This window comes from Lactuca sativa, chromosome 3 (genome assembly GCF_002870075.4).
Source record: "Lactuca sativa cultivar Salinas chromosome 3, Lsat_Salinas_v11, whole genome shotgun sequence".
NCBI classification, from domain to species: domain Eukaryota; kingdom Viridiplantae; phylum Streptophyta; class Magnoliopsida; order Asterales; family Asteraceae; genus Lactuca; species Lactuca sativa.
Window position 1 is genome coordinate 86,813,846 of NC_056625.2, and position 27,920 is coordinate 86,841,765.

At 35.5% G+C, this 27,920-nt stretch overlaps 3 protein-coding genes across 3 annotated transcripts; 2 read left to right on the forward strand and 1 right to left on the reverse strand.

The window, feature by feature from the left end:
* Positions 1–917: 917 nt before the first annotated feature.
* On the forward strand, positions 918–2,831 carry LOC111915579 (uncharacterized). Its single transcript, XM_023911227.2, has 5 exons — positions 918–1,108; positions 1,183–1,448; positions 1,823–2,139; positions 2,246–2,299; positions 2,370–2,831. Exons 1-5 carry the CDS (start codon positions 918–920, stop codon positions 2,829–2,831), a joined length of 1,290 nt encoding a protein of 429 aa, XP_023766995.2.
* A 12,263-nt stretch (positions 2,832–15,094) lies between these two features.
* On the reverse strand, positions 15,095–16,029 carry LOC128133034 (uncharacterized). Its single transcript, XM_052770045.1, has 2 exons — positions 15,874–16,029; positions 15,095–15,755 (listed from the first exon to the last, which is right to left on the reverse strand). The coding sequence occupies exons 1-2, from the start codon at positions 16,024–16,026 to the stop codon at positions 15,348–15,350; spliced, it is 561 nt and encodes a 186-aa protein (XP_052626005.1). The 5' UTR covers positions 16,027–16,029; the 3' UTR covers positions 15,095–15,347.
* Positions 16,030–19,295: 3,266 nt separating this feature from the next.
* On the forward strand, positions 19,296–20,109 carry LOC111915578 (protein DETOXIFICATION 29-like). The gene is made up of 3 exons (XM_052769752.1): positions 19,296–19,357; positions 19,410–19,620; positions 19,720–20,109. Exons 1-3 carry the CDS (start codon positions 19,296–19,298, stop codon positions 20,107–20,109), a joined length of 663 nt encoding a protein of 220 aa, XP_052625712.1.
* The last annotated feature ends 7,811 nt before the right edge of the window (positions 20,110–27,920 follow it).

The following is a 27,920-nucleotide window of genomic DNA, read 5'->3' on the forward strand; positions in this document are numbered from 1 at the left end:
TATGTTCATATTATAACCATTTGGCACTTGCCCACCACAGGTATATTATTCAATTACTCAATTTTATGAATTTTGTCCTTTTGTGAACTATGAACAATATATTAATTTTGTTTGTTATGGAATTCTTACGCCACAAATGGTTAATGAGTGGTTTACAATTCCCAAATCACAAATCTTCACAAATCACATGAATTGCTTCACTTTTAGGATTATTAATTACTTAATTTCCGATTACAAATATTTTAATAATATTTAATAGTTGGGTTTTTTTTTTTCAATTGTTACTTTTAATTGCTTTATTTCATGATTCTAATTTCTAAATAGGCTTTTTTTTTTTATTGTTTCTAATTTTAATGTCAATTGATTATTAATTTGTTATTTGTTTGTTTGAATATTTGATTGTTGCTTGTGAATTGTCGTTTGTTTCAGAAATTAAAATCAAGAATGTTTTTATTCAAGCTTTTTAAAAAGAGTGATAAAAAAATACAGTAGAAGAAGATAACGAGAATCATAAGCATGTGGGAGTTGATTTAAGTTCACTATCTATTGACTTTGCTGAACAACCAGATTTGAAATATTATCATGTGGATCAAAGAGATAAAATTAGAAGAGCATAATTGCAAAAATGACCTTTCCAGCCTCAAAACTATAAGTTTCCACAACGTGCTTTTGAAGGTAAACAACGAAGATTCAATATATATTGGTTTGATGACAACAAATATTGATTAGAATATGGTATAAAAGAGAATGCCACATTTTTTTTATGTTGTTATCTATTTAAATCCGATATACCAAACCAAGGTGGATAAGATCATTTTGTGAAATTTGGTTTCAAAGCTTGGAATAGGAAATCAGGACTAGATGATCATAAAGTTGGAACTCCACATATTATTGTTGTCCAAAAGTGCCAAATTTTGATGAACCAAAGGCAATCCATAACAACTGCTTTTGAGAAACAAACCACTTTGCAAGAAAAAGAATATCGTGTTCGTTTGAATGCTTCAATTGATTGTGTTAGATTCTTATCGTGTCAAGGATTGGTATTTCGTGGTCATGACAAGACGGACAACTCAGATAATAAAGGTAACTTTCTTGAACTTTTACAATGGTTAGCTGATCGATGTGATGTGGTAGATCGTGTTGTGTTAAAAAATGCTTTAAAAATACCCAATTGAAATGCAGTGATATCCAGAAAGATATCATGCATGCATGTTCAGATGCAACTATAAATGTTATTATGGAAGTTATTGGAAAAGATTTTTTTTTTGCAATTTTGGTAGACGAGTCACGTGATGTTTCTTGTAAAGAACAATTGACATTAGTATTGAGGTTTGTAAACAAAAAGGGTGAAGTTGTTGAAAGGTTTGTTGGCCTTAGACATATCAGTGACACTTCAGCTTTGACACCAAAGGAAACCATTTATGATATGCTTTCAAAATGGGATTTAAGTAATACTATCATTAGAGGGCAGGGCTATGATGGTGCTAGTAACATGAGTAATGCATTTAATGGATTGAAGACTTTAATTATGAATGAAAGAAAATTTACATATTTTATTCATTGTTTTGCTCACCAATTATAGTTAGCCCTAGTGCTTGTTGCAAAAAATCACACGAAGGTTAATGATTTCTTTGATGCGGTTTCTCAGCTATTAAACATTATTGGATCTTCCTACAAGCGATGAGATAACTTAAGAATAAAAAAAGAAAATAAAGTTATGGAAGCATTGGTTGAAGGTTTGCTTTAGAATTATACTAGATGTATTATAAAGATATTTTGTGGTTATGTTATTCTAATTAAACTTTTATATGGTAAATTTTAGGTGAGCTTGAGAGTGGCACCAGTTTGAACCAAGAAGTGGGTAGCAAACGACTATCTGATACTCGATGGGGTTCTCATTTTTCATCTCTATTGAATATCAAGAACATATATTCTTCCATTTGTGAAGTAGTTGAACACCTTGGTAGAGATAATAGTCATCATGATCGTAAAGCTGAAGCAATTCGCATCTTGAGGTTATTAAAATCCTTTGATTTTGTGTTTTGTCTACACTTGATGGTTGATATCTTGGGAATCACAAATCATTTGAATACAACATTAAAAAGAAAAGATCAAGATATCGTAAATGCCATGAATCACGTAAGTAGCTCTAAAAAAGCAATTCAAGATATTAGAGATGTAGGATGGGAACCACTTTTAGGGAATGTTACTTTGTTTTGAGATAAACATGATGTTAGAATTGTAGATATGGAAGATGAATATCATGATGGATTCAGTCGTCGAAGAGGTTCACAGGTTGGTAACGTTTGATATTACCAACTTGATTTATTTATTATGTTGTCATTACCATGTTAAAGATTTTTTTACAGGTTAACAACTTGCACCACTATCATATTGATGTATTTAAGGCGTTGATAGATATGCAACTTCAAGAGCTTAACCATCGCTTTAATGAAGCCAACACAAAATTACTTCTTTGCATAACTTGTTTGTGTCATCGTGAGTCTTTTAAAGCCTTTGAGTTGGATAAACTAATGGAAATGGATACACTTTATAGGGAAGACTTTCGAACAAAATATGATCTTCAACTTCTTGATGTTGAACTTAAAAATTACATTAAGAATGTGCGAGAAGATGAACGATTTAATCAATTGAAGAACATTGGAGAACTTTCCAAAAAGATGGTCGAAGTGCAAAAGCATATAATATATTCTAAGGTTTACCTTCTCTTAAAACTTGCATTGATCTTACCCATTGCGACAGCGAGTGTGGAGCGCGCATTTTCAACAATGAAGTTGGTAAAGAATGTATGCAACAACATGGGTGATTAATTTTTAAGTGATAGTTTGGTTTCATATATTGAAAAAAATGTTTTAGATAGTATTAGTAATGATACAATTGTGAAATTATATCAAGCTATAAGACCTCGTCGAGTACAATCGTAAGAATATAACTTTTTTTTGCTTTTACGACTCGGCCTGATCCGAACCTGCAATAATATATATATATATATATATATATATATATATATATATATATATATATATATATATATATATATATATATATATATATATATATATATTATTTTTCTTATTTTATTGGTTTCATTAAAATAGTGAACCATGTGATTTTACGTTTCAGACTCGCCACTCTCATGACATCCCATTTCATTAATGATTAATGAAAATCGCAAAGCCAACTTTTGAGGTAACTACTAATTTTTTTGCTATATGCTTAATATAATATTATATTTTCATTAAATTAAATAGAATTTCATTTGTATACTGGTAGGTTTATATATATATATATATATATATATATATATATATATATATATATATATATATATATATATATATATATATATATATATATATATATATATGCATTGTCCCCATATGGAGTAGAACTTAGATATAAAAGTATCACCTTTAATTTTTGATAATTGTTCAATAAATGATTGCATGATTGAATTGATGATAGAAAAAATGTCTATGATAGGTTGATTTTAGGTAGAGAGTTGTTTCATATGCAATGTGTGACACATATTTTGAATTTAGTTGTGAGAAGTGGGTGAATTTCTTTAGGGAATTGAGAAATTTCTTGAGAGGGTTTCTTTTTGGACAGCAACACAAAAAAGAATAGATAATTTTGGATAGAATGCAAAACAATCAGGTGTTAGTTGTGAAAAAAATACCCATTAATTGCAAAACACGTTGGAATTTAGTTGTGAGAAGTGGGTTGGATTTATTTAAGGATTGTTGGTGGAAAAATTTAGTTTTTGCCAGAATTGTGGAACTCTTGCTAGAAAATTTCGAAATTACACCACCATAGGTTCCTTTTCATCTTTATATCTTTAATTTTGTATGTGGAATGTATTTGTATGTGTATGATGCATGTATGTGTTTTTCCATGTGTATTTGTTGTATGTTTGTGTTATTTGTATGTGTATTATTTTTGTATGTGTATGTGTATGACTTTTCAAATTATATATGTAATTTCTATGTATGGAAAAAATAAAAAAAAATTAGGTTGCGTTTAGTTACGGAAAAACAATTTTCATTTTCCGTTTTTTGTTTTCCCTTTTAGATTTTCGTTTTTCATTTTCATTTTTCATTGAAAAATTTAGAAAACGCGTTTAGTTAAACTTATTCATTTTTCATTTTCATCTTTAGAAAATTAGAAAACGTGTTTAGATGTGTATTTTTCTATCGGTTTTCATTTTTAGAAAACGGCAGCGGTGGTAGGGTGTGGGTGGGGGCGGTGACGGTAGCGGGTCGGCGACGGTGGTAGTGATGACAGGTGATGGTGGTGGCAGCGGCAATTGTGTCAGTGGTGGTGATAACGGTGGCGGCGGTGGAGGTAGTGGTGCTAGTGACGGGTTAGTGGTGGTGGTTGTGGTGATGGTGATGGTAGGTCGGTGATTGTGGTGGTGGTGTTGGGTGGTTGGGGGTGCGAGTGTGTGTTTGTGTGTGTATGTGTGTGTTTTGTAGGGGTAGGTGTGAGTTTGTGGGTGTGTGGGTGTGTGTGTCTGTGAAGGTGGGGGTGGGGGTAGGTGTGGGTTTGTGTGTGTCGAGGTGTGTGTGTCTACGAGGGTGGGGGTGGGGGTAGGTGTGGGTTTGTGTGTGTGTGGGTGTGTGTTTGTGGGGGTGTTGGTGGGTATGTGTGTGGGTGGGTGCATTGGTGGGTATGTATGTGTGTGTGTTTGTGGATGAGTGTGTGTGTGTGTGTGTGGGTGGGTGGGTATGTATATGTGTGTGTGTGTTTGTGAGTTGGTGTGTGTGTGTGTGAGTATGTATGTGTGTGTGTGCGGTTGGGTTGGTGTGTGTATGTGTGGCGGGGGTAGGGGGTGTTAAGGTGGGGGTAGGTAGAGGTGGATGGGTGGGAGTGGGTGTGTTTATATTTTAGAAAAATTTTGGAATTAGAAAAATGTGGAAAACAATGATTATGAGTTACCAAAAATTTCCAACTTCTTTGTAATTTTAGATAACCGAAAATTTTCATTTTCTGTGAAAAATTTAGAAAAATAGACGAACTAAACGCGTTTTCGAAATTCTCATTTTTCTTGGAAAATTTTTCCGGAAAACGGCTCATTTTTCCGCAACTAAACGCACCCTTAGGTTGCTATAATGGAAAAAAGTATGATGCTATAATAAATATCTAATATGTGTAAGAAGCATGTTTATGTGTATTTATGTATTTAATATGTGGAAAAAATGAAAAAAAAATGATGCTATAATAAATATGTAATATGTATAGTATGTAAGTTTAAATGTATTTGTCTATATTCTAATGTGTATGATGTATGATGCAATAATGAATATGCAGTATGTGTAGGAAACATGTTTAAATGTATTTATATAGAAAGTACAATGCTATATTGGAAAAAATGAAAATATAAAAAGTTTTTGTATTTGTATGCAACTTGAAAAATACAATGCTATTATGATATGTTGGTAATAGCTTTATATGTTGGTATTTTTTATTTTGGTAATTTTTGGAAAGTACGATGTTATTATGATATTTTGGTGATATATTTCGGTTTCTTTGTAGTTGGAAATGCTGCAAACAATACTAAAGGACCCAACCTGTTCTACGTCACTGGAAGACTGGCACTGGAAGACTGGTTTCGCTCATTCCTGCCACGAAATGATAACAAAGGAAACAATGAAAGTGATGATGACGAATAGATACTTTGTTAGGATTTTATGAAATGTTTTGTTTGAGTTAATATTTTGGATATATTGCATTTTTGGATGAATATTTGGACCGGTTGTATATGGACTAATATTTTGGATTAATATTTGAAAAAATTGCAAAAATGGTCCCTGTGGTATGCATTTCTTTGGGGTTTTAGTCCAAACCACGACTTTTTTGGATTTGTGATCCTTTTGACCTAGTTTCCTTGCATTTTTGGTCCCCCATAAAAACTAAAAAGACTAAAATGCCCTTCTGATACATTTTTTTATGGTTTTTGCTATTTAATTTAAAGTTTATTTAATAAAAATTATGGGGCCCACCTCTCTCTCTCTCTCTTTCTCTCTCTCTCTTTTCTTCCTCAATCTATCTCCCAGTTTTACAATTCACGATTATGGGATACAAGACCCATTTCCTTCGATCTCGACTGACATAAGAACAAGGGAAGCAATCAACAAAAAAAAGTGGTGGTTGATCAATACCTCCTGAATTAAGGGTGACTGGGGGTGTTCCAGGTGGTAGTGAGGGTTTCTCGGTGGTCACCATAACAACACCACCCTCACGGTGGTGGTAGTTTTCTGCAGCTACAAATGATCGAAATAAAGGAAGACAGAGTACCGACAAGAGTGGTGGTTGTGGAGTTCTGAATTCACAACAACAGTCGTGGTGTCGGAGCTCCACAATAACAGCGATAGTGGGCGGTGATGTGAACTTCACAACATCCATTTCTTGTTCCAACGAGTCTGATAAGGATGGAGGCGAACGAAGATGGGTACGGCGGAGGGAAAAAGTAGCGGTGACGACGACAATTTTTTATGGAGGAAAGAGCCCCGACGGCAGTAGTGGGTGGCGACCTTGCTGCCTGGTTCTCTTTTACTGGTAACGAATGAGAGGGATAGGAGGGAGTGGGTCGGTGGTGATGAAAAACAACAGCAACCCGGTGGTGACGGTGATCTGCTGGCGAAGAAGAGGGGAAATTGTAGTAACAAACGGAGAAGGAAAGAGGTTTCGGTGTGTTTGGTTGATGAAATAGAGGTTGTGCGGTGGTCCTTGGCGGTGTTTGGTGGCCACCGTACAACAACGACAGTGGAGGGGTAATTGATTTTCGGAGAGAGAGAGAGAGAGAGAGAGAGAGAGAGAGAGAGAGAGAGGACATGTTGGCCCAATTTTATATTTAATAATAATAATATTTTTAAAAAGTGAAAGAAAAATAAAAATTAAACTCATTAAGGGTATAATAGTCTTTTTAGTTTGGACAGGGACCAAAAGTGCAAGGAAACTAGCTCAAATGAACCACCAATCCAAAAAAGTTGTGGTTTGCACTAAAATCCCCAAAAAATGCATACCACAATGACCATTTTTGCAATCTTGTCTTAATATTTCTGCAAAATTAAGTTTTCTAGCAGCTTGTATGCATGTTATAATAGTTTTTATAATTTTAATGTTACACTAAAAAAAAGGAGAATGTTTAAGCAGCGACGCCTTTAGCAGCGAAACTTGTGTATTATTAGCAATAGAGTATTAGCGGTGACAAGTGGTAACAATGCTGTGGCGACAATTTGAGCAATTGCGATGAGGCAACAACGGCGACCCTTTTGTGGCGACGTGTCGCCGCAAGTAGCTTTAGCGGTGACAACCTTACTTTTTAGCGGCGACAACCTTTGTCGCCGCTAATGCTCTTTTTTCTTGTAATGATAGTATTAAAGTGGTACTTGTTTTTCTATGAGTAACGGTTCCAAAAACATTTCAATATTTTTTTCATATATACTATAGTATCATTTTTCATATATATATATATATATATATATATATATATATATATATATATATATATATATATATATATATATATATATAATAAAAATATTAAATAAAATAAAAACATGAGAACACAATCTTTATGTAGTAATTTTACTATGAATTTTGTATAAGTGTACTATTATACTCTTTCCGTCCCAAATTAATTGTCCAGGTTTGACTTTTGAATTTTTCTTTCTTCAAATTAGACCATAAATATTTTTATTTGTGGTATATATTAATTGATGAAACTTATAACAATGAAAATAGATATAAAATACAATCTATTCACATAATTTTCATCAAGTATTATATATAAAAAAAAAATTTAAGGTCAAAGTTGAATAATAAAGACTTGAAAAGTCAATTGCGGACAATTGATTTGGGACGAATGTAGTAGTGAATTATAATATGAATATTAACATATGAATTATATATATTCTTTACTGAATAATAATATAAAATTGTAGATATAAATTTCATAGCAGAACAATAACTTAAAAATAGTGTTCTCATTTTCTCATTTTATTGAATGTTTTTATTTGAATCATCATCATCATCATCATCATCATCATTATCATCATCATCTCTCTCTCTCTCTCTCTCTCTCTATATATATATATATATATATATATATATATATATATATATATAGTTAGGTTCAAATGTTTTCACTATCTATTGTGTGTCCGTATGATTGATTCTGGACCAATCATTTTAGTTATTTTAAGAAAGTAATTAATGCATATTAAATGCTGAAGATGTAATTAATACCTATTATATCTTCAACATGTAATATGCATTAATTACTTTCTTAAAATAACTAAAATGATTGGTCCAGAATCAATCATACGGGCACACAATAGATAGTGAAAACAAAATAACCTAACCCTATATATATATATATATATATATATATATATATATATATATATATATATATATATATAGGGTTAGGTTATTTTGTTTTCACTATCTATTGTGTGCCCGTATGACTGATTCTGGACCAATCATTTTAGTTATTTTAAGAAAAAGTAATTAATGTATATTACATGTTGAAGATATAATAGGTATTAATTACATCTTCAACATTTAATATGCATTAATTACTTTCTTAAAATAACTAAAATGATTGGTCCATAATCAATCATACGGGCACACAATAGATAGTGAAAACATTTGAACCTAACTCTCTCTCTCTCTCTCTCTCTCTCTCTATATATATATATATATATATATATATATATATATATATATATATATATATATATATATATATAGGGAAGAGTTATATGAAAAATGAATGATTAGGGCAACACATATTTGAACCAATGAAAACATGACAACGCATCACTTCCACAATACATTACTTGTGAAGAAAGAAATGGACACGTGTCGTTTGATTATTGGTTCCGGTAGATGTTGCCATAGTTATTTGTTTTCCATAGAAATCATTCCTATATATATACACTTCCACCCCCTCATCGGCAAACATATTGAAACTCATCTTTTCGACCTTTCTCGACCCACTAAATCTTTTGATTTTTTTATTCATACAAACTAAGTCATTAATCATAAAATTAATACAAAATAAAAGAAAAGATTAATTATGTTTGATATTAATCTTAAATTAAAATTTTTTTTTATCAAAAAAGATGATATATATATATATATATATATATATATATATATATATATATATATATATATATATATATATATATATATAGAGAGAGAGAGAGAGAGAGAGAGAGAGAGAGAGAAAATGACAAAAATAGCCAATTACACTAATTTTATTACAAAAATAGCCAAAAAAAATCGAGATTACAAAAATAGCCACCCATTTCGCAGATGAGAAGGTCCCATCTGCGAAATGGGCTTCTCATCTGCGAAAGTACAACTACCTAAAGCACAGTTGTGCTTTAGGTACTTGTACTTTCGTGTGCTTTAGGTACTTGTACTTTCGCAGATGAGAATTTTTTTTTTTTTTTTTTTAAATTTTTTCTGTATAAATAGGGGTAATTTCGCAGATGGAATAGGCCCATCTGCGAAATCCTCTGAACCTATTTGCGAAATGATGCAATTTTTTTAATTTTTTTTTATTTTTTTATTTTATTTTTTTATTTTTTTTTTAAGTTTGACTATGAAATGAATTGGTTTGACTACGAAATGGGCTTTGCTATATAAAAACTTTTGTAGAAAAAATATCATTTTGGTTGTTATTTGTTTGTGAAATACTCTCTACAATTTGCTCAAAAAATGATTGAATATTTTGTTTGTCTTGTTACCGGTGGGAGATGGCAAGTTAATGGAACTAATCTGGAATACATATGTCTACAGGGAGGTATTTCTGAACTTGCTTTGATATTTTCTGAGTATATTAGTTATAGTGATTTTGTATCTTTGGTAAGAAGCAAAATTGGTTTGTTAGACAAATATAGAATTAGTCTTCGTTTCCACCATCCTGAATTAAATTATTATATAGCTATAGTTGAAGACGTGGATGTTAGAATGTTGATAAACGTAATCAAATGTAGTGGAGGAAGGGCTGTGAAAGTGTTTGTGGTGGTTGATGAAGTTGAGGAGGTTAATGGGGGTGGTGAAATTGGAAACCAAGTTGTTGGTAATTTATGCAGTTTTAAAGGGAGCAACGATCCGATAGGTACTTTCAATACTCCTAGTGTACCTCAGTTTCACAGTGTTGCTGAAAATGTTAATGTTAGTTATTCACCTATTCACTATGTGGATCCCGAGAATTACAAGTATGTTGGTGATGATGATGTTGGTAAATATCTTAATCATGTGGGTGGTCGTTGTGATGATGTTGCCGAACAAGAAGTTAAACTTATGAATAGGCGTGTGGTAGATAAAACTAAAAAGAAAAAAAATTCAACTCAAAAAAATGAAAAAAATCATGTTTACGGGCATTATGTTGATGTTGGTGATGTATGTTTAGATATAACCGAGCTACAAAGTAATTCCGATAGAGATGAGTTGGGTGATGAAGTTAAAGCTAAGTATCTCGATAACCTTTTTCACGGTATGCCCCCTGTACCAGCATGGCCAGTTGATAATAATGAAGATATCCCAACACAGATGGTAGACATTAATCTTCAAAAGATTCAATGTGAGAGTATATTTAAAAACAAAGAACTTTTAAAGCGGTGTATTGGTAAAAAAATGTCTTCGAGAAGGTTTCCAGACGAGGACAAGTAGATCCACCAAATCAAGGTATGAAGCTGTGTGTGTTTCGAAAAATTGTTCTTGGTTACTAAGAGCAAAAGCAATTAAAAATACTGATGGACTTTTCCAAGTGAATAAATTTGTTGATGTACACACATGTTCTTCAACATTGTTGCAACCTAATCATCGACAAGCAAACAAATATGTTTTGGGTGAATATGTTGCTGATGTTTTGGCTGAAGACTATAGTAGAGTTTATCGAGGAAAAGAAATTGTTAATGATATGAATGCTCAATTGAATATCAATATCTCATACCATCAGGCATGGCGTGCGAAGCAATATGCATTGTTGTCGTTAAGGGGTACGAAAGATGATTCTTTTACCAAACTTCCGGCGTATTGTCACAACTTGGCCAAACATAATCCGGGTACTGTCACACATATTAAAACAGATGCTGATGATCGGTTTGAGTTTTTGTATGTCGCACTCGGTTGCTCGGTTAGTATTATCATGTCCTAATTTTTTTTTAATATTTATTTTGGTGTATTTGAATAGATATACAATGTATTGTAGGTACGAGCTTTTGTCAATTTTTGTAAGCCGACCCTAGTAGTAGATGGAGCTCACCTAAAGGGCGAGTTCAAAGGTACCATGCTACTTGCAGTTACTAAGGACGGACAAAATCAAATATTACCGGTTGCATATGGTATATGCAAAAATGAGTGTACTGATTCTTGGACATGGTTTTTTCAAAAACTACGTGATTGCATAGGAAATATGCAGGAGCTTACAATTATATCTGATAGGTCTCCATCTATAGCAACATCCGTTGCCAACATTTTTCCTCACGCTCATCATGGAATATGTGGTGTCCATTTGTATTTCAACATAGTATCTAGATTCGGCAAGAGTAAGACGGTTAAAGGAATTTTTTGGGAGGCGTGTAGGGCGTACACAGTTGATGCTTTTGATGCTGCCATGGTTGTTATGAAAAAGACAAAAGAACCAGTATGGGAGTACTTAAAAAGTATAAATCCAGAAACCTGGTCAAGGGCACATTTTAAAGGGAACCGATACAATCTTATGTCGTCCAACAGTGCGGAGTCTATAAATGCATTATCTAGACACGCACGTAAGGTGCCAATATTTATGTTGATTGATTTTTTTCGTACTACAATGCAACAATGGTGGTTTCAAAGACGTAACTTTGCAGGTATTACGTAAATTTGTAATATTAATGTTTTATTAGTTTCGATGTTATTGATTTTAACTTCTTCATTTTGGCTGTTTTTTTAGCGGAAGCAACAACAACACTTACCCCTTGGGCGGATGAAGTTGTAAAAGAAAACAAGAAAACTTTTACCAAATGGGATGTTCGCATGATCTCAAATACGAAATGCGAGGTCAAAAAGGGGGCACAAAATGTGATTGTTGATTTTCAACATATGACATGTACATGTAGGCATTGGCAACTTGATGGGATACCTTGTGGTCATGTCATAAGATGTTTAACAGTGAACAATTACCAAGACTGCTCGAGGTTTGCATTAAATGCTTACCTTACCGAAACACTGAGGAAAACATATGAGGAATCAATAAACCCTCTGCCGAAGCCATCCGAATGGGAGATCCCCGATGATTTGATGATTGTTAAGCCACCTATAATGGATAAACGTCAGCCAGGCAGGCCAAGAAACACAGACCGCATTCCATCCCAAGGCGAGGGTCCAATTATAAAAGAGTGTTCTACATGTGGTCAACTAGGACACACGAGAAATAATTGTACTGGAAGGGCGTCTGGTAGCAGAGCAGGTCACATAATTTCTACTGCAGAAATGACATATAATATTGGTGGTTCAGCGGGTTGCTCACAAACCCATAACGCTGATTTTGATATAAAACAACCTTGAAATTAAGAGTAATGACGAGTTGTTAGCTTATTATGTATTGCAATATTTTTATTAACTCTTACAAGACATTGCTATGCTTTCATATTTTAGTTAAGTTTGTTGATTATAACAATGAATGAAGCCTTTATATTATAAAATATAGTTTGCAGATTTATTTTAACAGTTACAACATGTTATTTAAAAAAAACAACAAACGATCCTTTGGCAACCTAATCTGTTTCATGATAATATTACAACAACTTTATAACTAATTTTTAAACTCAGGGAACTGCAACGGGTACTTCTCTTTCTCCATTGTTATATAGTCATCCCTAATTCTCATTTTGTCTTCGAAACGATCCTTTTTTACCATAATGTGTATCAACTGCTCATCCTTCTCAGCAAGCCGTTTTTCAGTCGTTTTGATTGCCTTCTTACTCTTTTTTATCCAATCTTTATGCTCTTTGATTTTGTTTTTATTGAGGTCAATCCTTCTTCAGCTTGTTTGCATTCCGAACCTATATCATTAGCAAGTTGAGTGAGAAGTCGGGATGACTCTTTGTCCTCTTCTTGTTGTGTTTCAGCCTTCTTTAATTCTTCAAAATTTTCATGTGACATATATGACCCGGCTGAAGAGGGTGTAAAAAAAGGGTCTACCGAATCACAGTAGTAATAATCTACTTCGTTGCATGAGCAAATTTCGAATTTGTGTGAGGAACTCATAATAAAATCGATATTGTATTAAACTGGAGCAATAAGTGGTATTTATACATACTAGACAGTAATGAGAAGTCCAACTTTGAAATGACTAGACAGTAATGACAAGTCACTGTAGTAACCTGCACATCCCAGTGGGTCCCTTAAGTGACAAGAGATAAATGACAGTTTGACATGACAAAACACTGCATAAAGCTGAAATTCGTAGTCCAAATATAACCATTTCGTAGTCAAAGTATTATTTCATAGTCTATTTATTTATATAAATAGATGTTTAAGATCTATAAACCAAACACCCAAATCACCTAAACGAAACGAATTCCCATTATTAGAAATGTCGTCGAATGCAGCAAGTTCTTCGAATGAAGTACCTGGTTCCAATTCTGAAAGGCCATGGACGACAAACGAGGTGTTAGTTCTAACACGGTGCTGGCTAAGTGTTAAGGATGGTGAACCGTTACTTGCTCCCCCGCATTGCCTAATTGGTGATGAATGGAGTCGCATCACATCTTTTTTTAACCATGAGATGGGAGAAGGGCAAAAAAGAGAAAAATCAGATGTTGTTACTAAGTGGACGGATGTAAAGGAGGAAGTGACATGGTTCAATCGAGCATGTAGTTATGCGAAACGTAACAATGTTCGTTGTCGTGACGAAGAAGAGTTCTTGGAAGTTGTTACAGAGTTTTACATCTTCGAGCATGAAGGCAGAGACTTCGAATATGAGGAAGTTTGGAAGGTTGTTAGAGATAAACAGTATTTCAAGTAGACCGCTCTAATTTGTGTTAAGAATAAGCCATGGACTTGTGTTTTACGTTAATGCTTTGTTCGTATTATGTCGTTTTTTTCATGTAATTGTTGTGATGTTTTAATGGTTCATGGAATCTTGTTACTAATGTATTCTAATATATTTTGATAACTAATGCAATGGCCATTTATTAACTCAAGTTAATCATACGAGTTTCTCACATAATAAACTAAAATATATTAACTCAACTTAATCATACGAGTTTCTCACATACTAAACTAAAATATATTTTAAACATATGAAATACATACGAAATACATGAAAATAACCTAGTACTCACATAATAAACTAAAATAGATTTTAAACAAACGAAATACATACGAAATACATAAGAAATACATGAAAATAACCTAGTACTCAAATAATAAACTAAAATAGATTTTAAACAAACGGGATATATTTCAAAATATTCCAAGGGGCTTCAAACTGGAATTCCAACCCGTTACTTAATGACTTGTATTCCTCCTTAGCAGCTTCCAAGATGACATCCTCAGTAGCATTTAAACGGGTGTCGTCAATTTTGGTATAAAGATCGTTGAATAATAGAACTTCGGTTTTCATTTCATACCATCTTGCTAAGATGTCTAGTTCGTCACGATCGTTTCTTGTAGCCATTCGGTTTTCAGCATTGAAAATATTTGTTAAACGGCTCCAAAACATTGGATCATTCAACTTGCTTGTCTCGTACACATGAATATAAGCATGTGTAAGAACCAAGAACTCTTCATTGCTCCATGATATAGAAGTCATTTGGATTGAAACAAAGAGGGTAGAATCTAAAAAACAATATTTGAACAACTATATTGGTTAATTTAATAACGTTCTGCATGTAACTTAGGGTCAATTTATAGTAGTTTCTATACAAAATCGCAGCCCAAACTTCTAATATGTCTGCAATTCATAGTCAAAATTAACTGACGAATGCAGTGTACTATACTTATAACACAACAGATCACTGTTCGAGTTGACAATTCATCCCCGGTTGAATGACAACCCAATATATTGCTGTTTGAGTTGACAAGTCATTGCACCAGGTAAGTAAGGAGTCGTTATAAATAGATTTCAATATCCGTTGTAATTGTATTCTATTACTTCCCTCCTTGCAATTATGGACTCACCACGTATATGGAGGAACGCAGAGGAGGTCGCTTTGGTTCAAGCTTGGATTACAACTGTAGAGGTGGATTTTCCACCGGGTCCCCCACAAGTTCGTGCCGGATCATTTTGGTCTCGTGTCTGTCATTTGTTTCACCATTTAATGAACCGCACTCAATATCGAAGAAGAAGAGATGTCAAAGCGAAGTTTCTGGATATGAAAATGAAGGTGAATAAGAACACGTATTGGTTGACCTGAAACCAATTGCTCCATAAACATACAAAGAAAAACACCGCAATCTCCCAAATGACTACTTTGTTGGGGAACGTTTTCTTCATAAATGAATTGCATATTCAATGGAATTCTTGGGATGTTCCTCCGGGCCCAATACTTAATCTTGTCCAAATAATTTGCCACCCGACGTTCAAATTTGGAAAAGATTCCTTCGGATTGGAATTTTTCATAAGCACCTCTACCAAGACTGTCATAAATATGCACTTCCATTGACGCTAATCGTAGTTCCCCAAATAGCCAATGATTAGGGGATGAATGAATCGGCAATAAGACCTGTATAAGGATCAGAAAATAAAATTATGTTTATTTACATCACAATACAAAAACATCACAATACAAAAACATAACAAAAAAAAACGATATTATTTTCAATATAAACTATTAACTTTACCGTATCAACATCCCACCAAGCAACCATGAAGTTGGGGTACGTAGCAATACCAGCCATAAACGCCTGCCAGTCTTGTCCTTCTTCCAAAGCATGAGAAACAAAAAAATTTGGAGGCATTATTGTATGTCGGTCGCTCTCAAACCGTCTCTCCATCAAAAGTCGGTACCAAATGGTTATATGCTGCACACATGATACTTTTGTTATTGACTAAAAAACAATTAACTTTTAAAAGAATTAATTAACAATTTATTTACCGCTGACTCCAACCATCCGTCGTGTGTATGCCCAAACAATGAGCTCCAAAAATCTCTATCTAACACGAAATTAAACAAACGATGTTGCACATCATATGAATGCAATACATAATTTTGGATGACATCCTCACTGCCTGCTACGTAAGGTTGCAGGCGCAACATAGAGAAGTCATGAGCAACACCAAAAACTGGAGGAGGAACGGGGCTTGTTGATTTCATATCAACCTTGTTTTTTGTTCTTCTTTTTTGCTTCGGTGTCGTGTGCAACTAAAAACAATATTCAAATGTTTAAATCTATATCTTTCTAGATAATTAACATAAACATAAAATCATCAGTTTATAAATAAAACGAATACCTCGGTGTAAGGAGGGCACAAATGTTGTGATGGTTTTCGACTCCTCGGTTTATCGGGTGTAACTTCTTTGTCATCATCATCATCATGAAAAAAATCTACATTTTCCGTTATTATTAATTCGTCTTCGTCCGGCACATCATCATCAAATTTGTTCCCTGCATTGTCATTCCTCTCCTCCCACTCCTACATTAAAAATAAGTATACTTAATAACGAAATATACATAATTTAATAAGCAATAATATCTAAATAAACAAAATATTTATATTAATGTAACTATAATAACCTCTTTAACTTCACTATAATCCGAGGCAATTCTTTATTTTTTCTCGATGCAAATCCACATGCACGAACAGGCGGAATCATTTCATATATCCATATCTACAATTTTTTACAATTACAGTAATAAAAGTTAAAATTAAAATAAAAAACATAAAAATAAAACAATTTAAATATAAGAAAATTTTTATACCCTTATTGGAGCCGTAAATCCTGAGACGGAATACTTTAAAGTTTGACCACGCTCAGGAAGTGATAAATAATTATGTATCTTATTCCATGTATCCTCAAGGTCAACATAAGTAAAATCCCAGAGATAGCTACCCCAAGCGAAGCTAACAAAACAAAAAAAACAAAATTGATTATTATATAAATTATAACTTTAATAAAATAGAACTTTTAACGTAAAGAAAATATACATATTCCAGAGATCCAAATTCTCAGCTAAATAAAACCAATCTTGTGGCACCCGATCGTTAACTTCTTTGCCCAAAAAACCTTCACACAAAGTGTATATCAAACATACTCTAACTGCATCAAAGTCGTCAAGTGCTAGGAATGTTTGATTTACAATTAAACTTTTCAGGTCGCCGATTTTCACCGAACTATTAGTATGGTCCGGAAATAGCCGTTCACGCAGTAAACATCTTTTTTTACTGCTTATTAATTTTTCCGACCCTTTTCTCCCAATGTTTTTTGGATACTCCCCAAAATTGAAGCCGGTAATCAAACAAAACTCTTCCGGCCCATAAACCATTTTGGTATTGCCTACTCGAAAATATAAACGTTTTATTCCATCTGGAGATAAAACAGGGTCCGGCCGGATCTGATGAAGGAACATTTTATGAAACAATAAAGCGTCCCCTTGTAAACGAGGGACATCAATAAAATAGCCAAAGACGGTATCTCTGAAAATAGCACGTCGGGCATCATCTAAAACTTCAAATACTTCCCATATGTTACCGCCAGAGCCTTTTAGGTTCGCAAAGGCTTTCGTGTTCATTAAACTAAAATGATGCTGCAAAAAAAACACAAAAACAAATTAGATAACTAAAAAATATTTTTTTTAAATATATGATTACGAACTGCAAATACAATTTCTTAATTACTAATATATATATTTCCGATAAAAAACAATAACATACACATATATAAACAATTTTCCAAGTTATACAACAAATATATTTACGATACAAAACAATATCATACATAATTATATAAATAATTTATTAAACATATTTTCAACTTAAACTACAAATATATAACCGACAAATTTTCAACTTAAACGACAAATATATAAACAATTTTCCAAGTTATACAACAAATACATTTACGATAGAAAACAATATCATACATAATTATATAAATATTTTATTAAACATATTTTCAACTTAAACAAATTTTCAACTTAAACAACAAATATATAAACAATTTTTATCTTTCTAATTAAAACTAACATTTTATAACCATATAAACAAAAAAATTTAAAAATAAAACGACAACCAAACTAACAATTTTGCAAGTTATACGACAATAATACAACAAATTTTCAACTTACACGACAAATACAAACAATTTCTAACAATATATATACGACAAATTTTCAACTTATACGACAAACACAAACAATTTCTAACAATATATATACGACAAATTTTCAACTAATACAAATGTTATATTTATACAACAAATATATATACAAACGACTATTTTGGACTTTATATAAATGTTATATTTATACGACAAATATATATACAAACAATCAATTTCTAACAATTTCTAACAATATATACAAATGTTATATTTATAAGAATATACAAGATTTCAGGTTATATAACAACTAAAAAAACAACAAAAATAACAAAACAAATAATACAACAAATGATAAAATAAAGAGATTGTTGACATTAAAAGAGTTAAAATCTAACCATATTTGCGGGATTGTTGACATAATCCTCCATTTTCTTCAAAAACTAGCAAAAATTCCGAGAGAAGTCCAAAGTTAGAGAGAGTTTTTGTGTAGAGAAGGATGAAAAATGAAGAAAAAAAAAACATTTTTATAGTCAAAATAGAGGGCATTTCGCAGATGAGAAGCCCATTTCGCAGATGGGACCTTCTCATCTGCGAAATGCGAGGCTATTTTTGTAATTTCGATTTTTTTGGCTATTTTTGTAATGCAATTAGTGTAAATGGCTATTTTTGTCATTTTCTCTCTCTCTCTCTCTCTCTCTCTATATATATATATATATATATATATATATATATATATATATATATATATATATATATATATATATATATAAAAGAATGATCATTTGAGAACTCATAGTTTATGAGAACCCAAGAACTAAAGGTGGAGCATTAGATCAAAAAATTTAATGACCTAGATCAAAGATAACATATTTGTAATTATCCACAATCTTAATGATTCCCTTGAGTTTTTAGATTAAATTAGGAGGGTAATTATGGTATAGACAATTTAAATAGTTATTAATTAATCAAACATAAAAATAAAAAAAAACAAATTCCCAATTAATGTACCCTAAATTAATCTTTGATTATCTTGTATCTTTCTCCTTCTCACGATTTTTTCACCTGTTCTCCGACTCCCTCCCTTCTCCATTGACTGCCTCCCTACAACCTCCGAAGACCACCTCCTTCCGCCCTCTGCCCTCCAACAGCAACCCCTACCTCTGTTAGGAAGCTTTGGTACCTTGCTGCACCTGCGATTTTCACTTCCGTTTGTCAATACTCACTCAGGGCCATCGCGCAAACCTTTGTCGATCATGTCGGAACTTTAGATCTCGTCACCGTCTCCATCGGAAACACCTTCATTGCCGGTTTATGTTTAGGAATCATGGTTCGTATTTCGTATGTACCCTAATTTTTTTTTCAGATGTCATCGATTCTGCAAATGAAATTAACGATTTCAACTCAAATTTCCGTAAATTGATTGAAGATTGATCTACAACTTGGAATGGCCACCGCGTTGGAAATGTTGTGTGGGCAAGCATTCAGAGTAGGTCAAGTGGATATGTTGGGTGTATATATGCAAAGATCGTGGGTGATTATGTTTGTTACTGGTCTAATTCTGATGCTTCTGTATATCTTCGCAACTCCATTGCTCAACTTCATTGGACAAACAAAAGATATCTCTCAGGCTGCGATGAAAATGGCGTCATGTATGATACTGCAACTATTCGCTTATGCTTTTAATTATCCGATTGCTAAGCTTCTTCAAGCTCATAGTAAGATTATGGTGATGGCTTACATATCTGCGGTGTTGGTGATTCCACCTCATTCTCAACCAACGTCGACGACTCATATCCTCCACAGTAGACGTTGTTGATGTTCTTGACCACCACATCAAACGATTTATTTTACTCCTGTAAGTGTTGAGACTCATCGATTACGGCCATATTGTTCTTCGATTCCGATGCCAGCGAGTCCGCCTCCCCCTCAGTTGATATCGACGAGTCGTCTCCTCCACAATAGACGTCGATGATCTTCTTGACCTCAACATATTCACTGGAATTATGAATATGTTCTGATTTCTTTTGTAGTGAATCCCCAAAAGGTACAAATGATACATTTGCATTTCAGAAAAAGGTTCAAATGACTTAATATTTCTTGTATGCATCTCCTTGTTTGTGAAAGTGTAGTTATAATGATGCTTTGATCGGATCAGCTTGCAGTGGAGTGTATTTTTTGTTCAGCTTATATTTTCTTTGTGCAATGTTGTCCACCTGATGGACTTACAGGTTTGGCTATTCCACCATTAGTCTATCCTTAATCCTTGTAATTGAGGTCATTTTGTTCTATAACAGGATATGCTTATTGATAAGATTAAAACTAACCTTGAAGATCGATTAGATCTTAAACAGGTAAAATAAAGATTAAACAGCAAGAACACGAAAACAATAAACAACTCAAGAATGAATCAAACAAGTCGAATGATTATAAAACAACCCTCAGAAGAGCTCGATAAAGAACATCAACTGTAGAGGGTTAGAAGGTTTACAGGAACGATAAAGAAAGAACTTTGTAATGCTATCTTCATCTATGAATCGTATTCTCTAGATCGTTAACCTAATATGCATGCAAGCATATTCTTATATAGTAAACCTAACAGCTCACGGTTGGATAGGCCCAAACCGGAGTACAAAACAATTGGACTTTTAACCGAGCCTAATGACGCAATACTAAACGAATCTGCAACCCAACAATCTCCCCCTTTGCGTCAATTGGAGCGAGATCTTCACTTCTTGCTTGGGTCAGCAACAGCGGCAGGTACCTTCTTCTTTACAGTCTGAAACAGACGAGAGATAAGAGCAAGTATCGTTTGTCTGAATCTGATGTACCATTGAATCATATCGTTGAAGTATTTGATATCATCCACTGCATTCTCTTTACACCGATGGATGATCGACAGCACATGCTCTAGACAAGCAGTGGTATAAAGATGTTTATCCGCTAAGGCAAAGAGACATTTCTGTCCTTCTGCTCTAGTGAACATGACCAAATTACGCCTCGGGTCAATTTTGCCCATCTTTATCTGATTGAGATCACTGGCCGATCCAACATGAGAGATCTTCGGTTTCTTCTTGAAGACTGTGGCTATCTCCTGATCCATTAAGGCGACCTCCATGATATAACAAACTAACATCCTTTTGAGATGGTCTATAATCGGACCATATTCAGCTTCATTCGTCAAGAGGATGTTATGCAGAACAATCCAATCATGGGGGTTGAGGTTCGGTAGATCTGCTAAGGATATAAGATGTTCGGTTCTTGCAGACCCTCTGATCACCCTGAACCGAACGTTGATGAATCTCCCTTCGGTATATGGATTCAAAACCCGAACATTAACGATCTTCTGAGCGCTCCATGTTTGGTACTGTGGTTGAGCGGCCTTCAGATAGAATTCGATTAACTCCTGATCAACCTCAGGATTAGGATGAGGGACTTCAAAAATGTTGGAGAAGGCGTGGAAGATAAACGCCTTTCAGGTCAAGGGCATATCGAACTGCGAATCAACAGAATTGTAGCAGTCGAAGGAGATCACCAGTTCGAGCCATAGGATGCTTGGAGTATCTATGGCCTCCTTTATCATTCTCTCTCGAGTCCAAGCGGGGAAAAGAGTCTTCCTGCTCTCGAGGAGATCGTGGGCTTCTTTCTTCTTGCTTTCGGCTTCTTCAGCTTCTCGCGCCACACGAATGTTGTCATTTTCAACATTGCGACTATTTTTGCGTTTTAGCAAGTCAGCAATGGTTTCTTTATCATCTTCATCCTCTTCCTCAGCTATTTTCTTTCCTTTATCCTTCACACCTGAACCCGAAGTTTGACCAGTAGGAGGAGGTTCGGTTGTGTGAGCAGCTTTTGAGGAAGGAGGTGGTTTCGATCCGGACTTCACTTCTCCCCCTTGTTTCGGAGTGGACACGAAACTAGGTAGCCCTTCAATTTTGCTGAGAAGGTCCAGGGCAGGAGCAAGTTTTTCAGCAAGGGTTCGCCTCACCGAATGATTGAGAATCAGATCGTGTGCTTCCAGGATGTTGGATGGGGCAGAGTGTACATCCGAAACACATGTTTTGATAACCTCCCGTTCGGATCGAAGAGCTTCAATCTGTTGCTGAGAATTGGAAAGCTGAGCGCTCTTGACCTTGAGGGCGGTGGTTTTACTAGCAAGAACGTCCATTAACGAGTTTTCGGCAGCGAGATCCTCTTGAAGTTTAGAGAGGCGCTCGTCAATGGAGGCACGAAGGGCCGAGTTTTCGTCGCTGATGGATTGGCGAAGGGTAGCGAACGACTTCAACTCCGTTGAGACGAACGTGGCCAATTGTTGAACGATTGGTTCCAATGTTGTCTTTGTAGCGTCGGTGCTCTCCTGTAAGGACTTTAACAGGGAAGAGGCTTCAAAGAATAGTTTATCGACTTTTGCGGTCGCCACCTCACAAGCTTTGGTTGAGGCGTCAATTGCTGTAGTGGCTGAAGCGACGGAATCATGCTGAGCCCTGGAGAAGGCATTAACAATCTTCTGAAGAGAGGCTTCAGAAAGAGAGGATTGAGTGTTAGAGGATGAAGCAATAAGCAGGTCAACCTTCTCATGCAGCTCCTTAATATGCTTCTTTGTTACTGGAGCTTCCTCATCATCGTCGCTTTGGACCTGAAACGGACTAAAGTAGACCGAATCGAAGGTCATATTTTCCCCTCCAAGAAAAGGGTTATCTCCATCAGAGGCATGATCTGGAGATGTTGGGGGTGGTGAAGCTGGGGGTGTTGTGGTATGTGTAGGTTCAGGTTGAGTGTTGGTGGGGGGTAGTTTCGGGTGGTGGTTGAGTATGGGTAGTTTCGGTTGTATGAGGCGGTTCGGTTACAGGTGGTGTTTCGGTTGCATCGGTATGAACCCCCGTATCAGATACGTTGGTTGTAACCTTTGCAGATGTTGTTGTTGTGGTATCAGTGAAAATGGGTGGTGGTATAGGGAAAGATGTTTGAAGAATAGTGGTAGAGGGGTTTATGGTGGGAATGGAAGTAGGGATTGTTTGAGTGGGAGAGGGAATTGGTGAGACATGGATTTCCATGTCTGGGGTAGGTGATCGGGGTGGGGTGTTGCCTCTTGGAGGGGTTTCGCCTCTTTGAGAGCCATGCGAATCCGAACTCTCACCTTCTGATTCACTCGAAGAGGAAGCGATTATAAGCTTTCGCTTCGGTTGAGTCTTTCGCCTCTTCGGCTGCGGGGACTGTGCAGCTTTGGTTGGTTTCCTCTTCCTGGGAGAAGGACCTTTAGCCCCTTTGGTCACTTGCTTCCCTTTATCAGCCTTTTTGCCTCTATGAACTGGCTTATCAGCATCATGGATGGACTTTAGCATTTCCTGTGTGAGTTCCCTCGGTCCAGACGCCTTGAACTCCTTAATAGTCCTGATGATCCTGCTGTCGGATGGAACATCGCCGTACATGGACTCCGGAATTGAGCCAATGAAAGAGAACTTGGATGCATCTGAGACGATAATCTTCGTGGTATGAAAAGTACTGATCGAAGACATCGATGCACTGGCAGCAGTGGGGACATCAAACTTATCCATCGCCCACTTGGTGATGAGAGTCCAGAACCGTGCATACGACACCTCAAAATGTCGTGAAGAAGAAGAGAGGCTCTGGATGAGTTGTTGCCAGAGAACCAACCCATAGTCAAGATTGACACCGTTGTAGACGCCATACATAATCGACAAGAAGAGTCGACTGGAGCCGTTAGATCCTGAGCTCCGTTTAGATAAGCCCTTGAAGAGGACCGTGAACATGCCGTTCCACTGTGGCGCCAAGCATGATTTTTTAAATTTTGTGATGGAGGTGAGCGCCTCCGTGTACCCCATATTATAAAACATATTATAGAGATGCCCAATCGGAATCGTCTCCGGATTAATTCTTGAAGGGTCAGCAGCAAACCCTAGCAATGCGCCAAATCGTTGCCTTGAAATGGAGGTCTTGTGATCAGAAACCTCAAAGAAAATCCTATCGACTGCTTTATCGTAATGTGCAGTCGCATACACCTGCGATAGGAGCTCCATGGGCACATACTCAACCCTAGAAAGTGCAGGAGCGATTGGTGAGTACTTCAGGCATGCGATGATCGGAAACATGTAGGAATCGTACGCCTGAGGGGTTAGGTCAATCACCAAACACTGTTGAGGGCGAATGGGAAGGATGTGTGAGGTGGGATGGACGGAGGATGATTCTGCCATTGTTGAAGTTAGGAAGAAGAAGATGAACAGTAAAGGTTTTAGGGAATTTTTGCTCTCTTGGGAATTTGGATGCAGTAAAGAGGTAAATGGGAGAGGAGACTGCTTTTTATAGTGGGTGTAAGGAGAGAGAAAAATCTGTTCAAATCTTCTATGGAAATATGAAAAGGTTTTCCCGGAGTGACAGATGCGTGATAGTTAAGGTATGCGATGATCACGCATGAGAGAGAGTGTCAGATTCCTTGGAACACGCCGCCCAACAAGCGCCGTTTCAGAAGAAACCGTTTCAAATCCACACGCGCCTGTTTAGTGCCAGAGAGGAACCGCTTAAGATTCTCCCACGCATCCACGACGTCAGTTATGGAATGGGCGTTTCAAATTCGCATGTGTCCCTTTTTACCGCCGTTTGAAATTCAATCCATTTATCTCCCGCCTGAGTCAGCAACCCTTTCATCTTATCCTTGTAACGGCATCTTTTTGAAGGATACTCCCACGTGGATGATTTTTGACCACGTCTTAATAATTAACCACCAATGCAATAAAACAGCCTGTAATTATTAGTACCAAAATTTTGGAAAATCAAAGATTTTCGTGCTAAGAGTGTAAAAAGAAAAGAAATAAAGCAACTCTTTTTAGGAATAAATGTGATGTCAATAATGACACGAAACAAATGATCCTGGGCACGAATCTCTTCCTTCAAGGTCAAGAGAGACCTTAAAGTGTTGATGTGGTTTCCCATTGAATGACGATCAAACACTTATTAAAAAATGTTGAAAGGCTTCTTTTAATTAGGCTACTTAAGGGTGGCTTTCGCTTTGATGCAACAATTCTAATCTTGAAATAAGAAAGAAAGTGAACAAAGTACTTGTGAGACCGGTGTAGTCTGTTGAACAAGTAGGTAGGAATTAATTGTAAAGTGGCTTGGAAAATATGAAATCTCAACACACAAAAAAATATAAAACTGGATCCCAAGGGAAGAAATGTTATGGGGTTTAACAATTTCATAGGAATCACACAAAATAAAATTTGAGATTTCATCAAGATACATCCGTCAATTCTTTGGTGAAAACTTGAGCAAATTAATTGTTCACCATCAATTCAGATTTGGTTTTGAATTTTGGGTTTCACTCAGCTCGTAGTGGCACGAAACTAAGATCATAAACACAGTTATTGTGTAACCATAAACCTCAGTGGTAATTTCTGAGAGTCTCAAGGGTTACGTTGATGAAACGAATGTAATGGAGATGGTGTAAGGAATTAAAGTACCTCTGCTGCGAAAATAAGGACCAAACAGAAAACTCTTATCTCATGTGAGAAGAGAGTGAGGTAGCTCACGATTAGAATAAATGTTATAGCCTAATTTGGAAGACAAGGTTTGTTTATACCAAGTCATTAAGGATATTATTCAGAATCTTATGAGGCTTGGGACACATACAGCAACATGCTTCTAGGGACACTTAAGTAATCCAACAATTATATCCCCATAAGCGAACGAACACACAAATAAAATAAGAAAATATTTTTGGAGTTTTTGATATATAAAAAAAAATTAAAAAAGAAAAAAATAAGCAAGAGAAAAAAAATTAGACTTAGAAAGAGTAAAAAAAAACTTTGGGAAAATTTGTAACCGAACCCGAACGTTCGGTTGGTTTCGGTTGAGAAAAATTTTGAAAAACCGAACCCGAGCGTTCGGTTGGTTTCGGTTTTGGAAAATTTTGAAAAACCGAACCCGAGCTTTCGGTTGGTTTCGGTTTTGAAAAATTTTGAAAAACCGAACCCGAGCGTTCGGTTGGTTTCGGTTTTGAAAATTTTTGAAAAACCGAACCCGAACCTTCGGTAAGTTTCGGTTTTGAATTTTTTTTTAGAAAACCAAGTATTTTAGGCTTGCAATAAGAAAATACGTTTGACAATAAGATAAACAACTTTGTACAAGAAATTTACAACCAAGAAAACTACCTTTGAAGGGATTAGCGAGTCAGATGATTCAACCGAACCTGAATGTTCGGTCAATTTCGCTTCTTACGTTTGAGGTTGAGAGGTAGTTTGAGGTACTGACTCTGATTCCATCATACCTAGCCCTTGTAAAATTCTATTGAATGATGCTTCAGGAAGAGCTTTGGTAAAGACGTCAGCCAGTTGATCAGTGGTTCGAACAAAGTGTACTTCAACGTTTCCATCTTCCACATGATCTTTGATGAAGTGATACCTCAGTGCTATGTGTTTGGTTTTAGAGTGTTGCACTGGGTTATGACAGATCCTAATTGCACTTTCAGAGTCACAATATAGTGGGATCTTCTTCATATTGAGTCCATAGTCTCGAAGTTGACTCTGGATCCAAATCACTTGAGAGGTGCAGGATGCAGCTGTTATGTATTCAGCTTCGGCAGTAGATAATGACACGCACGTTTGTTTCTTTGATTGCCAGCTAACCAACTTCCCGTCAAGGAATTGACAGCCGCCAGTGGTGCTTTTTTTGTCGAGTCCACATCCTCCAAGGTCTGCATCTGAGTAGGCTTGAACGAAGAAGCCTGAGTTGGAAGGATACCATAGACCCATGGAGGCGGTTTGCTTGAGATATCGTAGAATGTTCTTCACTGCAAGCATGTGAGGTTCGCGTGGGTTTGCCTGAAATCTAGCATAGTAACACACAGAAAACATGATGTCAGGCCTGCTAGCAGTAAGATACATCAGTGAGCCTATCATTTGACGATAGAGCGTGATATCAACAACTGGTTTGTCCAGGGATGGAGTTAGCTTGGTGCCGAATGCCATTGGGACTTTGACTTTGGAATCTCCCATCATGCCAAATTTTGCTAAGAGAGTCTTCGTGTAAGCTTCCTGATTGATAAAGATGCCTTCGGGTTCCTGTCTAATATTTAAACCAAGGAAAAAGTTAATAGGACCCATTGAACTCATTTCAAATTTAGTCTCCATCAGCCTTCTGAATTCAACTGTTAGGCTAGGATTCGTTGAGCCAAAGATGATATCATCGACATAAATTTGAACGATCATAAGGTGGTTACCTTCCTTTTTGCGAAAGAAGGTTGGGTCAACCGAACCTTGTTTGAATTTGGACATCTTTAAGAATTTAGTTAGCGTTTCATACCAGACTCTCGGAGCTTGTTTGAGTCCATACACAACTTTATCCAGAATGTAGCAATGATTAGGATACTTTTCGTTCACGAAACCAGGAGGTTGCTCCACGTACACTGTTTCTTCGAGTTCTCCATTAAGAAATGCACATTTGACGTCCATTTGGAAAACTTCAAAGTTTTTGTGGGCAGCATAAGCAAGAAATATTCTTACAGATTCCAGCCTAGCTACAGGAGCGAAAGTCTCTTCATAATCAATCCCTTCCTCCTGACAATATCCTTTTACTACCAGACGTGCTTTGTTCCTTATAACGTTTCCTTCCTTGTCCATT